This window comes from Chanos chanos, chromosome 2 (assembly GCF_902362185.1).
Source record: "Chanos chanos chromosome 2, fChaCha1.1, whole genome shotgun sequence".
Taxonomy (NCBI): domain Eukaryota; kingdom Metazoa; phylum Chordata; class Actinopteri; order Gonorynchiformes; family Chanidae; genus Chanos; species Chanos chanos.
The window spans coordinates 31954296-31969035 of record NC_044496.1 but is presented as its reverse complement, the minus strand read 5'-3'; the positions used below and the strand labels follow the sequence as shown (position 1 = coordinate 31969035).

The 14740-nt window shown below is 40.3% G+C and overlaps 2 protein-coding genes and 1 pseudogene across 2 annotated transcripts; all 3 read right to left on the bottom strand.

The window, feature by feature from the left end:
- Positions 1 to 908: 908 nt before the first annotated feature.
- Positions 909 to 3619, bottom strand: LOC115804744 (E3 ubiquitin-protein ligase RLIM). The gene is made up of 10 exons (XM_030765246.1): positions 3421 to 3619; positions 3254 to 3308; positions 2690 to 3176; positions 2311 to 2471; positions 2104 to 2190; positions 1825 to 1939; positions 1613 to 1719; positions 1393 to 1514; positions 1071 to 1170; positions 909 to 968 (listed from the first exon to the last, which is right to left on the bottom strand). The coding sequence occupies exons 1-10, from the start codon at positions 3591 to 3593 to the stop codon at positions 909 to 911; spliced, it is 1467 nt and encodes a 488-aa protein (XP_030621106.1). The 5' UTR covers positions 3594 to 3619.
- A 1717-nt stretch (positions 3620 to 5336) lies between these two features.
- Positions 5337 to 7733, bottom strand: LOC115804743 (synaptonemal complex protein 3-like; annotated as a pseudogene).
- A 1612-nt stretch (positions 7734 to 9345) lies between these two features.
- actr6 (actin related protein 6) lies at positions 9346 to 13598 on the bottom strand. Its single transcript, XM_030766333.1, has 11 exons — positions 13364 to 13598; positions 13160 to 13277; positions 12990 to 13058; positions 12587 to 12710; positions 12355 to 12490; positions 12115 to 12171; positions 11858 to 11956; positions 11558 to 11636; positions 11159 to 11330; positions 9699 to 9837; positions 9346 to 9606 (listed from the first exon to the last, which is right to left on the bottom strand). The coding sequence occupies exons 1-11, from the start codon at positions 13429 to 13431 to the stop codon at positions 9477 to 9479; spliced, it is 1191 nt and encodes a 396-aa protein (XP_030622193.1). The 5' UTR covers positions 13432 to 13598; the 3' UTR covers positions 9346 to 9476.
- Positions 13599 to 14740: the final 1142 nt, after the last annotated feature.

The following is a 14740-nucleotide window of genomic DNA, read 5'->3' as shown; positions in this document are numbered from 1 at the left end:
GTTTGTATGGATGCCTGGCCAAGCCAGCAAAGCAGAGAGCTGCAGTCAAACTCTGGTCTTTGTGTCGGTGGACTAGCGTTTCTCTGCAGCACCTTCTGAGTCCCCCTGAAATACTTTCCTGGATCATTGTTGGCCAAATCTCTCAGTCTTCACGAAAGTAAATGAAGCTGAGCCAGCTAGTAGATGTAACAAAGTAGCGTATTAACAGTTCTGTGATCATACTGTGAGCTGATGGGCTTAGACATGGAACAGAAGTTTTTTATTGGAGGTCCAGCCGCCTAAATTGTGCATGAGGACATGAAGAAACTGGGATAGGACAGAATGCAGAGTGAAAATCAGGGAGGCGAGTCAATAGGACTATATCACCCATGGCTAACTACCACAGGAAGTATAGAGCTATTGAAAAGACTCGCTATCACACATCAAAGTGAGTTGAACTAAGCCGAACTAAGGTTGTTCTTTGGCAGATCTATAAAATACACCTTTAAAGACAAGGAAGGAGTGAGAACTATTCTGGCTCCCATTATGGTTTGTCTACACAGAATAAACATGGCTGTGTGTCATGAGAAAGCTTTAAAGAGCTAATTTCAGGACTCAGAAAAACACTTAAATAAATAATAAAAAAAGACATTTATTACTAAACAAAAGAAAAACCACCAGTCTGTAAAAGGACAGTGAGCTGTAAAGTGCTGCAGAGAACAGTTACAAATGATTTTCAGCATCCGAAAAACAGTTCAAGTCTTTACACTGAGTGTAAGAAACATGTTATGCAATACTGAAAATGGGTGTTTTTTGGCAAAGGATAGGAATCATGAGTGTATCTACAGTGCCACTACAGAGAGTGTTTTCACAGACAGATTCTGACACTGTAAACTCATGAGGTAGACAATTTGTCCTGAGGTCAAAAATTAAGTGGAAGAAGCACATTCTGTCACATCTGTCCGGCAGATTGGGCAGGTGGCGCTGTCCTGAGGGAAAAGAAGAGAAATATGTTTCTTTAAATACCATGTTAACCCAGGGTTCAGTGATATTGATTATGATAAGGATAAAGACATTAAAAGGTTCCATACACTTAGCCAGCGGTCAATACACTCGACATGGTAGTCATGGAGACATGGGAGCATTCTCAGCCTGTCACCCTCTGTGTAATCACAGAAACAAATCTGGCAGCTACACACACACATACACACACACAGATACAGATACAAAAGAGACATTAACAACTCTGCAAAAAGAAAAAAAAACACCCTGAAATGACACTAAATGTATACTATAAATGTGTCATAACATAAAATGAAAAAAGTTTTGAAAGAGATCATAGACCAGAGCAAGTAATTCTGTGACAAGAGTATGAGTAGATAAGAGTTATGGTCAAATGTTAGGCGGACTTACTTTGTCTTTCCACCACTGTGGGCAGGATCAAATGCTTTAGTGGGGAACCTGTCAATCTCTCCCTCACCCAGAACATGTTTTGTCACAACAGCCCCCTGGTTTTCCTCAAAGGCCAGAAGAGCCTGAGATATGAGAAACACACACACACCTCAGAAAAAGACCACACAGCAGAAACACTGCGAGAAATGCATGGCTAAAGGGCAAATGAACAGAGCTGAACCTCATAGTTGTTTCCCTGGCTGTCATCAAAAATGTCAAAAGACAGGTGACGATTCCCTCTCCACCGAGAGCTGCGCGCTTGACCTCGAGAACGCCCTGATTGTTGTGCTGGAAAAATTAATAACAATGTAAGAGAGAGAATTATTAATTGGACACTTTATCTGTGCCCTGTGTTATAAGAGGGACAGATGTGCCTGTAACAGAATGACTTACTGTGTTGTCCAATAAATATACGAGGTAGCACTGAGATGTCAGACAACGCCGAATTCAGGCTGGCGCCCATGACTGAGCCCCAAGGAGAGATCCAGCCCTCCACAAAGGGAACATTCTAGAGAGATGAACATAAATCAGAACACATGGGCATGAATAAACTGCATACAGAAATCAACTACAAACACTACAGGAATAATGACACAAAGACAGTGCATTTTTCACAGGTGAGAATAAAGCGTAAGATGACACCAGTGAAAAGTATGTGGGTAAAAAACTGACCTGGTGAGTGTGGGAATGACTCTGTGGCTGTGTAACTTGTGCTCTGTTTTCCTCCTGGTACAGTCTCTCTTCCATATCAAAGTGCTCCTGTAAATCAGTGAGACTCGCTGAGTTCATTTGCACAGACCTGTGCCTGACTCTGACTCTGACCATAAACACAGTGTGACACAGTGTGATTCACTCACACTCCATGAGTGAATCTCTCACCTGAAGACTTCGTGCAAACGCCTCATCCTCAGCCATTTGTGCAGACCGGACCATGGCCTCAACATCATCATCGTCGTCATCATCATCATCATCAATTATCACTATCATGTCTTGGGGCTTTGAAGCAGCATGGGGCACATCTCTATTCTGTCCCTCTGCTGCTGTGAAAAATATACAAAAACATCAGGAATCAGGACATTCCTGCCTCAGAAATGTTCTTATTGGCATGTGTGGGTGTCTCCTTTAGTTTAGCAGTTACCTGTACATTGAAACAAGCTCTGATAACACACATAAAAATGAGAAGATTACTTTATCACTCTTGTTCAACTCTGGCAAAGGTACAGAAGACTGTGTCTGAATCCATGTGAAGATTCAGTACCTGTTTCTGTGAAGACTTCACCCTCCTCTGTGCTGGGCAACAGAGAGCTCTCTGTCTCTACAGCAGAAGCAGGTTCAGAAGGCCTGGACCTGCCCTTGGTAGAGGAAGACTTTCTGCATTTCTTTCTCCTGAGGGGAGAGTTTCCCAGAGATGTTTTACGTGAACTCCCACAACCAATATTTGCTCTTTCCTCTGGAGACAGGTGGGCTCTGGAGCAGGAGGAGGATGAAGAGCTGGTGGAAGAAGAATAAGGGGTAGATGGGCATGGAGATTCCAGCCAGGCAAAGTCAGACTGAGACAGAAGAGATGAAGCCTGGACAAATCCACTGTGTTCTGAGCGGGAGCTCTGACTCCAGTCACCTCTGGACCCTGCAGCTGACACCGGGAGCTTCCTGCGCTTCTGTTTCCGGTAAGAACTGGGAGTCACGGCAGGGTCACTGAGGCTCTCTTTACTGTGTCGTCTGGCTTCGGTACTTGAGTGGGGTTTCTGAGGAGTAGGGGAGGAATCAGAGATTCTGGAGGTCTACACTTCAAGAGAAAGTCATAATGCAGTATCTTACTCACCACTCCTTGATCCCCATCCCCGCATGGACGTCGCTTTCTTCTACGGCAGGAGGGGCTACAGAGACAAACACTATAAAAATCACTAAACTAAGCACAGAATTTAACCACACTACATGAACCACTCTAACCCCACACACCGATAAAATTCTAATAGCTCTGAGTAATACCTTGGAGTCTCGGGGACCACGTCAGGAGGGAATTCATCGGGGGATCCTTCATCTTCAAGGAGTAAATCGCTCTCATCCAAAAGACAAGCACGATTCAGAGGTTCGGGCGTGTCCTGCTCTCCCAAACCCTGGAGAGGACTGCTCGGTTCTACGTGTTCTGGGGTACGATTCATTTCTTCTCGATCTGTGTCGTCGTCGGAGAAAACACACTTAACACTCTCATGACTCATAAGCTGTGAATTAAAACGATAAAGATTAGTTTTCTGGATTATTAACATGTACTTTTGGCCTTTTATCTCAAAAAGCCTTGAAATGTCTGCTCAGTAAATCATTCTCAATAAATGTATCTAGATTCACTCGTGTGGTCGCTTACCAAATCAGAGTAAACAAAAGTAACTAAGTGACAGAAAATTTACGGTCACCGACAATCCTTTCGAACTTTGCTAACCAATCGTCACAGATTCCGTTGTTATGACTTATTGCGAGATCGGTGCAAGAGCAGGAACCTAGCTAAGTAGCTAACTACTTAGCTGAACGAGTTATTAGTTAGCACGGGGCAGAATAAGTAACTTTGCGATTACAACGTTTGCACGATTGCGAATACATTAAAATGTAAAGACTCTACCTTACCATGGATCAGCTACCTTTCGTCGATGAAGCACACAAGCCTAAAATGTTAAAAACATTTCCTTTCCTTTCATTTTGAACGGTTTATTCAACCGGCGCCAGTGTATTGAATGCTCACATCCGTCCTGACACTGCAACGTGAAGTTCGTCATTTCCTGAGGACGTTGCTGTAGTACCACGGTTTGCGCTCTTCAGTGATAGTATATCATGTAGGATGTATTGGGTTAAAATTTGAGTAAAATGACCTTGCCGCAAAAGACAAATCTAGAAGCTGAACCCACACAAGGAGTAGACCTGATCATTTCTCATCCAATTCTCTTGCAATCGGGTCGAACGAGTTGGGGATTGGGGGGCAAAGTGAAAAGAACCACGCCATCTATCAGTGTCTCTGATGATCGTTTTAAAGACATAATCATATTCAGCCACAGGGCTTATGTATAATTAGTATGATGGAGTATCTATGAACGATACTCATTCTCATTCTATATCTTTGAATGATAACTTTACATAAAGCACATATAGCCTAATGCTCTTGACATTTTCTAACAATGTTGTTTACCTTGTCTTTATTGTTAACGATAATTTTGTGGCATGTATTTCCCATTACCAACATCTCTGTTTTGTGATTAAAGCCTTAAAGCCTCTGTAAACCTGAGAATGTGCATAGACCACATTTATGTTCTAAAAGGAGTTCCTGAATAATCTGGATGTAAGCTCAGATATACTCCCTCTTTGGGTTGAAGAATAGAACCACTGAATCAGTTTCTGATAGAGCACCCTGGGCTCTGATCTTAACACCAAATACAGTCACCATAATGGGATCATTCTGCTTGTCTTTGGCTGTCTGTGTCAGGTATGCTGGCGTGGGATGAGGTCATAGCTCTGTGAAACACCATATTTACAGTCCATACAGTGGTACAGGCATCTTTGGCATGCACCCAAATGCCACAGAACCACAAAACTTTGCTCAGTACATCAGAGTAGGTCTCAAGTATCATGGCTGTTTTTGGGTTTTTTTTTAAACTGAAGAAATGACTATAATCTGTCCCAAGGATTTCAGGATATTTATTCTAGAACACACTGCTTACAACTTTGGTTAAATTTGATTGGCTATAGGAAAAATACATTTTCGCATATTAATAGGTATTCACACAACACTAACAAGAATTTCGGTGAGTATGAAAATAAATAAATGAATACCACATAGACAAGGAAAACTATACAGATGGTTCTCTGCTTTGGTTGCAGTGAACTCCGGAGAGGAACAGGAGTGATGTGGTTTGATAAGGTTAGAACAACATGGACTGTAGGGACTTGCGCACAGTGGCCATCTCCTGCTGTTGCTAGTGTGACAGACAAATGGTATATGCAAAGTAAAGAAGTAAGACCACACTACAGAGAGAAACCATTTGTCTGGGGATTTACCTTGATGTAGAATTTCATTCTGGGCCTAATGTTACACTAGTGACCTAATGGTTCTTGTGTTTAGATGCTCTAAAAGGTGGATGAATTACATCTGGATTTGAACAACTAAAGTTACAGACTGACAATTCCATAAAAAGAAGTGTGTAAGTCCAGGTTTTGGTTACAGGGCAAGTCTATCTTTAGTTAAATGAATAAAATGTTCTTACAATAATTGCAACACAGGCCATATTAAAAACCTCTGTCAAAAGGTACCAAAATAAATTTTAAAAAGGAGATTTTAAAATGAGCGTGTTTCAACTGCACTGCACGCCTATAAAAGCCTCTCACCTTAATGAACTGATCATACAGATCTTTGACGGTTTTCAGTTTCTGTTTCTGCACAACTCTGGCTTGCTGAAAGAGTTTCTGTTGCTGGCGAAACAAATTCTGGCCAAGTAGGAAAACCATTTACATTTATTCATTTGGCAGACACTTTTTTCCAAAGTGACTTTCATAATGAATATACACAACACATGCATAGCTGAGGAGGCATGAGACAACAAACAAGCCTGATATGTCAGTGCTGCGGTTGTAAGTGCCATCATTAGGCTGTGAGAGTCTCACAACAAACAAAGGCTTGTCACAGCCTAATGATGTATAGTATGTATAGTCAGGGCAGGAACATTAAGGTTTGTGAGGTACCAATCATTACATTTAAGCATGCCTAAGAACAGCACTCCACTGTTACCAGGTGCTAGGGTGAAATGTGGAGATTTCTTCAGACTGACATTGAGTTTCTCCTCTTGCTCATCAGACTTCTGTGCATCCATCTCCCACTGCTGCAGCACAGAGAAGACTTGCTGGGAATAGTCCTGTATCAGTCTTTCTCTGAGGAAACATCAGCACACTGACAAATGCATTACTATTACATTCAGACTAAAGAGAGTCCAAGGTCTCTCTGTCAGAACTTATCTCCAAGTATGAGGTGAACACAATAATATAAGTCTTCTTTTACCTCTGACAGTACCGGCTCTTCCAAAGCTGCTCAATCTTCTGAGTGTTTCCCTTCAGGGAGTTTTTGGTGAGAGTTTCCAGGCATTTCCTCTTAGCCTGCATGGTCTTGCTGATGTCAGTTAAGAAACATCAGTTACGTTTACATGCGCACAGTATGCTGATTCACAGCTTTACCTTACTCTGTTTACGAACTATTTTTATACACAGCAAAAAGTGACATTTGCAGGTATTATGTGTTCGGTATAATTCTGCATTGTACTCTTAATAAATCCACAATACATGTGTGGTTTTCCCAAACGCAGTATGCACATGGAATGGAGGAATTCACAAACAATGTTTACATGACTGTTTGTTCCATTTAACATGGGTTTGCGCATATCTTATTCAGGTTACTAATTAAAAGACCGTCTGATTAGGCTATCGCTGTTTGACTGAGATGTTTATGTGACAGTGTATGTTATTTCTGAAAAACCTGAATAATTCAGGTGAAAACTAAGGAAACCTTAATTAATAAATAATTAATGTCAATTTCATTGTATATTTCAATTAATATATATTTTTTAATATTATTATTATAATTTAAAAAAAATGATCAAGCAGTGTCTCTCAAATTTAAACTTAAAAGATTATCTACGACAAGAAAAGATTGAGGATAAAGTGTTTTCCTGACAGTAGGTGAAATGAATTAGCAAATTCTTCTTACCTCCAAACCTCTGCAGCATTGTCTGGACCTCATTCCTGAAGACACAGGACAAAACTGTACAGGTCTAGTCACTTTGGTTTTAAATTTAATCTCCTTCTTCTCATTGACACCCCCCCCCCCCCCCCCCCCAACGCAAGTTACTCACCCCACACTTAAATGAAGGTCATCGTTCTCAAAAAAGTTGGCAGGTTTCTTGTGTTCAAAAAAAATATAGATAAAATTTATTATGAAAAAATTAAGACATTGTGGGGCACAAGGTCAAAACTGGTGTCAGGCTGTTCCAACATATAGTTTTGCATTGCTGTAGTTACTGGTCACCTGATAAAGCAATAAAGTAGCTTACTGAAGTTATCCAACATTGTCCATGGCAAGTTTGTAGAATTATTTTACACCATCAAACCATTATCTAACACAGATCACAAAAGGAACCCTGTCTTGCTTCATCCTCTGAACCACTCAGACCCTTCTTGTCTTCTGCCTCTACATCGAAGTCAAAAGCTTTAAAATCAGTGGAATCTGCCATCTGCTTGGTCTTCTTATTCTGTTTTCTCCTTGCAGCAGCCATTTTCTTAAAAGCAATGTTATTAAATTACGTAAGAACTGCACGTCATAGAATAATTAAGGTTAAATTGGGTAGCTGTCAAACTGCACGGTGAAAAACAGGGTAAAATAACACCTTTTGCTAATCTACAATAAGCCGAACCGGCAGGACGCTGTTCATTTATGAGGAAGATTCAGTCAGCGCAGGAACAAATCTGATAAGGGCATTAGGTTAACCGCGGGGAGGCGCGCCATAAACTGCCGTTCGAGAACTATGATTTAAATACTTGAGTTTGCCGTCAACAAACAACACACCAACCCAGTTTCATTGAGCAAAAAGGTTTTCACTCTTAATATGATGAATATAAATTAATTACTAAAACGCAAAGTTTGGCGCCAAATGCCTGGCTTGCCAGGGGGGTACAATGACTAATTTGGGGCGGAGGGGGGGGGGGGCATTTTTTAACATTATTATTATAATTTTAAAAAAATTATCAAGCATTGTCTCTCAAATTTAAACTTAAAGGACAAGAAAAGATTGAGGATAAAGTGTTTTCCTGACAGTAGGTGAGATGAATTAGCAAATTCTTCTTACCTCCAAACCCCTCCCAGCATTGTCTGGACCTCATTCCTGAAGACACAGGGCAAAACTGTACAGGTCTAGTCACTATGGTTTTAAGTTTAATCTCCTTCTTCTCACCGACTCACCCCACACTTAAATGAAGGTCATCGTTCTCAAAAGAGTTGGCAGGTTTCTTGTGTTAAAAAAAAACCTTAATAAAAAAAAAAACCTTAATGGCCGGTGAATGCCCTCCTTTGACGCCGGCTCTGGAAAAGATGTAGTTAAACGCTTTGTACGCCACTTAGGCAATTTATAGCGGATTAGATAAACTGTTATATGATTGGTAGCTAGCTAGCCCGACGATCAGTATTAGTATAGCAATGTTAGCATCTTGCCGAAATCCAGCGACAGCTGAAGGTAACGGACACTCCTGCGAACTCAGAAAAGAAAGTGAAATTCAATCGACTAAATAATAACGTTGACAACATGTCCTGACAATCCCTACCTTTACTCATACACTTCTCTGTACGAATAGGGTGAGTTTACGCGTCTGTGAGGTACCTAATTTCTCAGACTTTACTGAAGTTCAGACCTTCATTGTGCGAAATGAGTCTGTTGTATTTTTAATAACTTCCCCCGAGTTCTTTCTCAGTCATTACTAAGACAGTTGTCTATCTATCAGAGTTTCTCAGTTGCTCACCTTGCTGTACCTGAGAAGCTTTAAGTCTTTCGCAAACCAAATTATAACTCTGGAAAAGTTAAGAATCAAACGCAACTCGGAGGATCCAGAATCGCGTTTGATTATTTACTTTTCCAGAATGTAACGCCACTGCTTTAAGCTTCCCGTTTCTGTGTCAGACTGCGGGGAAATGGTGCATTTAGCTGCCAGAATTAAGAACGCGTGCAGCTGTACTTTTTAGCGCATGAACAAAGCGTGTATGTTTTATAAACTGCAACCTTCATGGACACATCTATTACTGAGCATGAAAAAAGTTTGAAGGCTATATTTATATGGTACCCATTCTTGTATACAGTATTCACAATACAATAGAAACGAAAGTTTATACAAAAGTCTTGACCACTTGACAACAATAAAGCTTGGTGACAAATTCAAAATCAGAAAAAAAAACATTACTTTGCCGCCAGTCCTCAGCACAGCAATGAAACAGTGACTTCTTGCTCCAATGAATAATGGCAGTTTGATTACTAAATGTCAAATTTTTCTTCACATATGAAATGTCCATTTTCTTCATAGTCCTCTCGAGTGACCACCATTTCCTCGAAGTCTGGGTTTTCTGCCAAGAGCTGTCCTCCCTCCCAGGCATAGCAAATAGGGCTGAGGACATTAAATAATATTGCATATTTGAACAAAACAATACAAATAAATTAAGTTCAGAGAGAAAGCATACAGCAGTTTTTTCAGCTTACTTCTGTGGCTGCACAACAGACACTTGAAAGTCAGTAGGTGTGAGTGAGCGGACATCTTTATATAGCCTGTCCCGAAACCCTGGGAAATGGGTGTTGCCTCCCGTCAAGACAATGTTCTTGAAGAAGTGGGGCTTCATCTCTGGGCATAAAACAATATTTATCATTTAACATTAATATGTTATGAACATACATATGAATGTGTTCTTTGTGATCTTCATCGTGACGTAAGCGTTTGATCATATTTCTGATATCTGAAACTAAACTATTTCAAACTGCCACTATTCATTGGGGGTTTGGGCACTGATTGCTGTAAAGTTGCTTTGAGAAAATTTTGACTGTAAAAAGTACTTAAACGAGGGGTGACCCCGAATAATCGACTATTCAACAATTCTATCTAAGGAGCCCAATTTAACTGCCAATCTCATAGTCCGTTCGTCACAAAATGTGGTTATGAAACAAGGATGTGACGTGCTTCAGGATGAAATGCTGATGTTGTCGTCTCTGGCTCCCTCTCTTTCTCATTTTTTCTTCTGACTTGCAAGGGAGCAGGGTACAATTGAACATAAAAGTGCTATTTGAACATAAAATAAGAAGTCAGACACAGACTCGGAAGAGCACAGAATTCCACTATATGCCTAAGAAATCTACTCTGATTTAATTAGAAATAAACAGAAATTAACAATAATGACCTGAACATGCACCCCTGATAACTTATTAAAATACCTTAGGAACATAAGCAAGGGTGAGCCGGGGCAAGGAACGACAGATGTGGAAGTCATGCAACCAACTCCTGGACATGGTGGCAAGCTTGCATATTCAGCTCTCTCCAGTTAATCGTTATTTATTAGGTTTATCCAATTCTGTTTAATCCAAAATGTTGTTGTACATTTTATTCTACTTTGCGTTGACATTGTTCTGCACTTCATGGCATTAAAATGCTCGTTTTATGTTAATGTTTAGTCCATATTGCCTGTCATTTATAACTTGTAGGGATTCAACTTAAAAAAAATAAAAATCCAAGGCATGTGTTATTTTGCTATGGTCATTTTTATGACACTTTGTTTGATGTTTGATATGCTGACACTTGACAGTGGCCTCATTTCAGTTTTTGTCATTTCATTATCAAGTTGTTTCTGAGTGCAGAAGAAAAGTTTTGTACCTACTTGCTCTGGCTTCTTTTTTACTGTAAGCTATGGGCCTTCTATATTCTAAGTGTTTCAGCTCTTTTGTCAGTTGGAAATGGAAGCCAATGTCGCAAATGAGAATACGGATCAATGAGCAAAAAAAATAAATAAAAAGCCGTGACTCAATGAGTAGTCGACTATAGACAAGACTTGATGAATCTGATTTGACTATGGAATTTCTTAGTCGGGGACACCCCTGGTTTAAACAATTTTCAGCATGTAGGGCAGGGATGGACAACACAGTGGAATGATCAGATGCTTAGTTTTGTCTCCTACCCTCTGGCATGTTGCTGATGGAATTTACTAGAGCCTCAGGAATGCCCATCTCCTGGATTCCAACGTCTGATGGGTGGAAGAGCATCTCTGGAACTGCAAACCTTTCATTAGTGAGTCGCAGAATCTGCTCTCCCGTCTTATATTTCCCACTGAAGCTCATTTCCTCCAGAGGCTACCACCACCATCAAGAAAAACAGAAAACATTACAGTAATGCTGATAAATTGTATGCCTGAAGCAAGAGAAAGGATTAGTCTTGTGACAAACACATTAAAAATACAATATAAAAACTGTGATTGAAAATGCTTCATGAACTTCATGCTTCAATGAACATTGCTTCTGGAATTGTTCAAGGTTCAACAAGTGAAGATGTCACATGTACTTACGTAGATGCTTCTTACCTTGCAGAACCCTTTTTTGATGGAGCTGAAATCTGGTAAAACATAGTCTCTCATCACTGTGTTCTCTTCTCCCTTTAACCTACAGAGAAAAGACAGATCCCTCTTAAGTCACATTCCCTTTGTCAAAAAAAAAAACGATTAGCCTTTAATACCACGGTATGCATGGTTTCATTTTGCTTTGCTACAACAAACACTTTGACTTACATACTGTCTCTGAAAAGGCTTCTTTAGAATTTAAGTTTGCAGTTTACTTTCTGTACACTGCTGTTCTATGGTGTAAAAAAGCAGCAAGAAACTTACTGTGCAATTTCCATGTCCTTGTAGAAGTGCTGTGACACATAGCAGACATCCTCCTTCACCTGGTTTATCACATGAGTCTCGTCCATGACATGTAACTGTCTGCAATTAGAGATAATGACCTCTTCTCAAGTGTCCAGGAACTAAGACTCACAGCTGCGCATACCATGGACATTTGAATTTCTTTATTATTATCAGTTAATGAGTGTTGTTCTTATAACCCTCACAACATGTTTCACTGGATCTGGTAACTTAATTACCTGTATGATATAATCTCTTTCAAGTGATTGGTGAGCAGCTTCCCTCCAACATTTATCCTGTAGAGAAAAAACAGATGAACGCAATCCTTCTGCATTTACACAGTCTCTCTGTCTGCGTCTGTCTTTCTCTCTTTATCTCTGTTTGTGTGTCTCTTTGTTTGTCTCTCTCACACACACAACAATGCAAATAACCCCACAATACATCTTGGGAATAATGGGAATAAAATGTTTAAAACAGACCTACAAATCCCATCTTTCATTTTCTTCCCTCTGCAGTAAGGAACTATGTGTGTGAAGGAGAACCCACTGTCAACCACAACACAACACAGCTCTGTGCTGTTCTCTTGGAAGTATCTATGTGCACTTAGGGATCCAGCTGAAACAAGAAACATGTACAAACACAAAAGGGCTGAGAGTTATCAAGTAAGACAACTAATTTCTGCACAAAACTACTAAACAGCATATGACTTACCATTGATTCTGAGTGCTGCTTGGAACTGGTATTCTTCAAACAAAATTTCATTCATGGACTCTTGGATTGATGTAAAGTTAAAATAGGGTTCTGTGATCACTATACTAGTATCTGCAAAATCCACCTGTAAACAAGCAGAGAACACTTTTGAGTAGTAGAGGCAAAAGCTATCCTACATGCTATGGGTTTTACGTGACTTATTAACGCTTTTATTAATTCATTTAAGATGACCTAATACGTGAAAGCACGGCATGAGCACCATAATTTCACCACCATTGTAGACTTGAATTATTCCAATCTTCACAACGGATTTTTTGTAACAACGCATCTGAAAATACCAGCTGACTCGAGGTTAAAATGCAAGTACTGTTCATTCATTTCTGCAGGATGTAGTCTGGACTACCTTGTACATTTCCTTTCCGAAAAGGTGGTCCCATACTTTTCTCTGCACGTCCCAGTTCACCAGATATCCCTGTATGGATAACGTATGAATCATACACATGGGCACATAAACACTTAGCCCTTTTGTCTTTCCACCTTATTTCCAGCTTGAATTCTTATTGTATGAATTACCTTTTGAAACGGAAGGATATAGAACAGTCCAGATGGGTCTTTTATTTCATCTAGCTGATTGGCGGTGAACGTCTTCAGCCTGGACGTCTTTGATCGGAACTGGCAGTTCGGGATAACGCTGTGAAAGTTGCCAGTAGATTAGCGAAGCCAAGAGTAAGCTAACTCATGAAACAATATCATCGACCGTCCTGAAGGTAGTCTTACCTGACTGTATCGTGGCTGTATCCGATCTTAGCCGTATAGGCGCCATTGTCCAGAACAAGAGTTGTCATTTTTCGCCTTTTGAAAATCAGTGGAGTTCACGAAAACTAGCTACATAAATGGACCGCAGATGAAGAGCTAGTCTTACTACAAAAATATTTTGTAACTTAAAAGCAGCAAATAGTTACGATGTGACTTTGGTAACTCCGATAATCAACTTCGCGTGTCTGAATAAATATGTAAAACAAAGCACGTTCATTCGTAACGCCTCAGTTTGTGTGAAGCGCCGCTGCGTGGCCAATCGGTGTTTCGTGTCCATTTGCATTCACGACCGACTGAAACAAGAATCCTGACAGTAGTTCCGGTATTATCTTAAATTCCTAAGCGACCCAATGATCGTTCAAACCAATTCTGGCCTGAATCGATAACAAATGTATTTGTAAAAAAAAAAATAATATTATATATATATATATATATAACTACTGGGGGGGGGGGGGATATTCCAGAAAGCAGGTTTTACAAACTCTGAGTTTCATCCTGAACTCTAAATTGATGAACCCTGAGATGGGAAACTCCGAATTTTCGGTTCCAGAAAAGCTGATTTGAGTTTGGTTAACTCTGAGCTAAGCGCGTGCATCAGAGCCGTTGAGAGAGAAAGAGTTGCGACACTCCCATAGGGGACCATTGTAAAAAATGGCGGACACAATTCTGGCCAATTTCCGGGTCATGGGGACGGTCAATATTTCCAAACATCGACATTCACGGCATAGAACCCCATGCATTTTCATTGCTTGCCAAGCACTTCCAGCGGTAAGTTGATAAAATAAGAGATTTTTTTTTAAACATTTAATGCATTACCTGTCATTAATACAGTAATGATCAAAGATAGAAAACATTTAAATAAAAATGGGAAAGTTATTAAAATAACATACAAACACTTATTAATAAAAGCTACAAAACACACAGTAAACCAAAGCGATGGTGAGGCCAGCAGAGCAATGACCAGGCTGGCTGGTGGTTATTTAGGAGCGATGATGAGGCTGTTTGAGCAACTAGGCTCACCGACCCTGCATAGCTTGAAGCTGAAGCTGCAGGTGAGCTAGGAATAGACAGAGCAAGTACGTCCATGGCAACAAGCAAGGTGCTTGGTAGTGGCTTGGTTGTCATTGCTGTAGGTGCTGGAGGAGATTTGGTCTTCATGGTCTTTCTGCTCTGTCTCTTGCTTCCAAGACACCCACGGTCAATTGACTTTTCCCTCCTTGCATCTCTGATATTCTCGGACTCTGTGTGTAACCTCAGCCTGATGTACCTGGTGGTAATTTTGTTTTTCAGATCGTGGCATGAGGGAAGCCTGCTATCCAGGACATTGGCCTCTCTTTC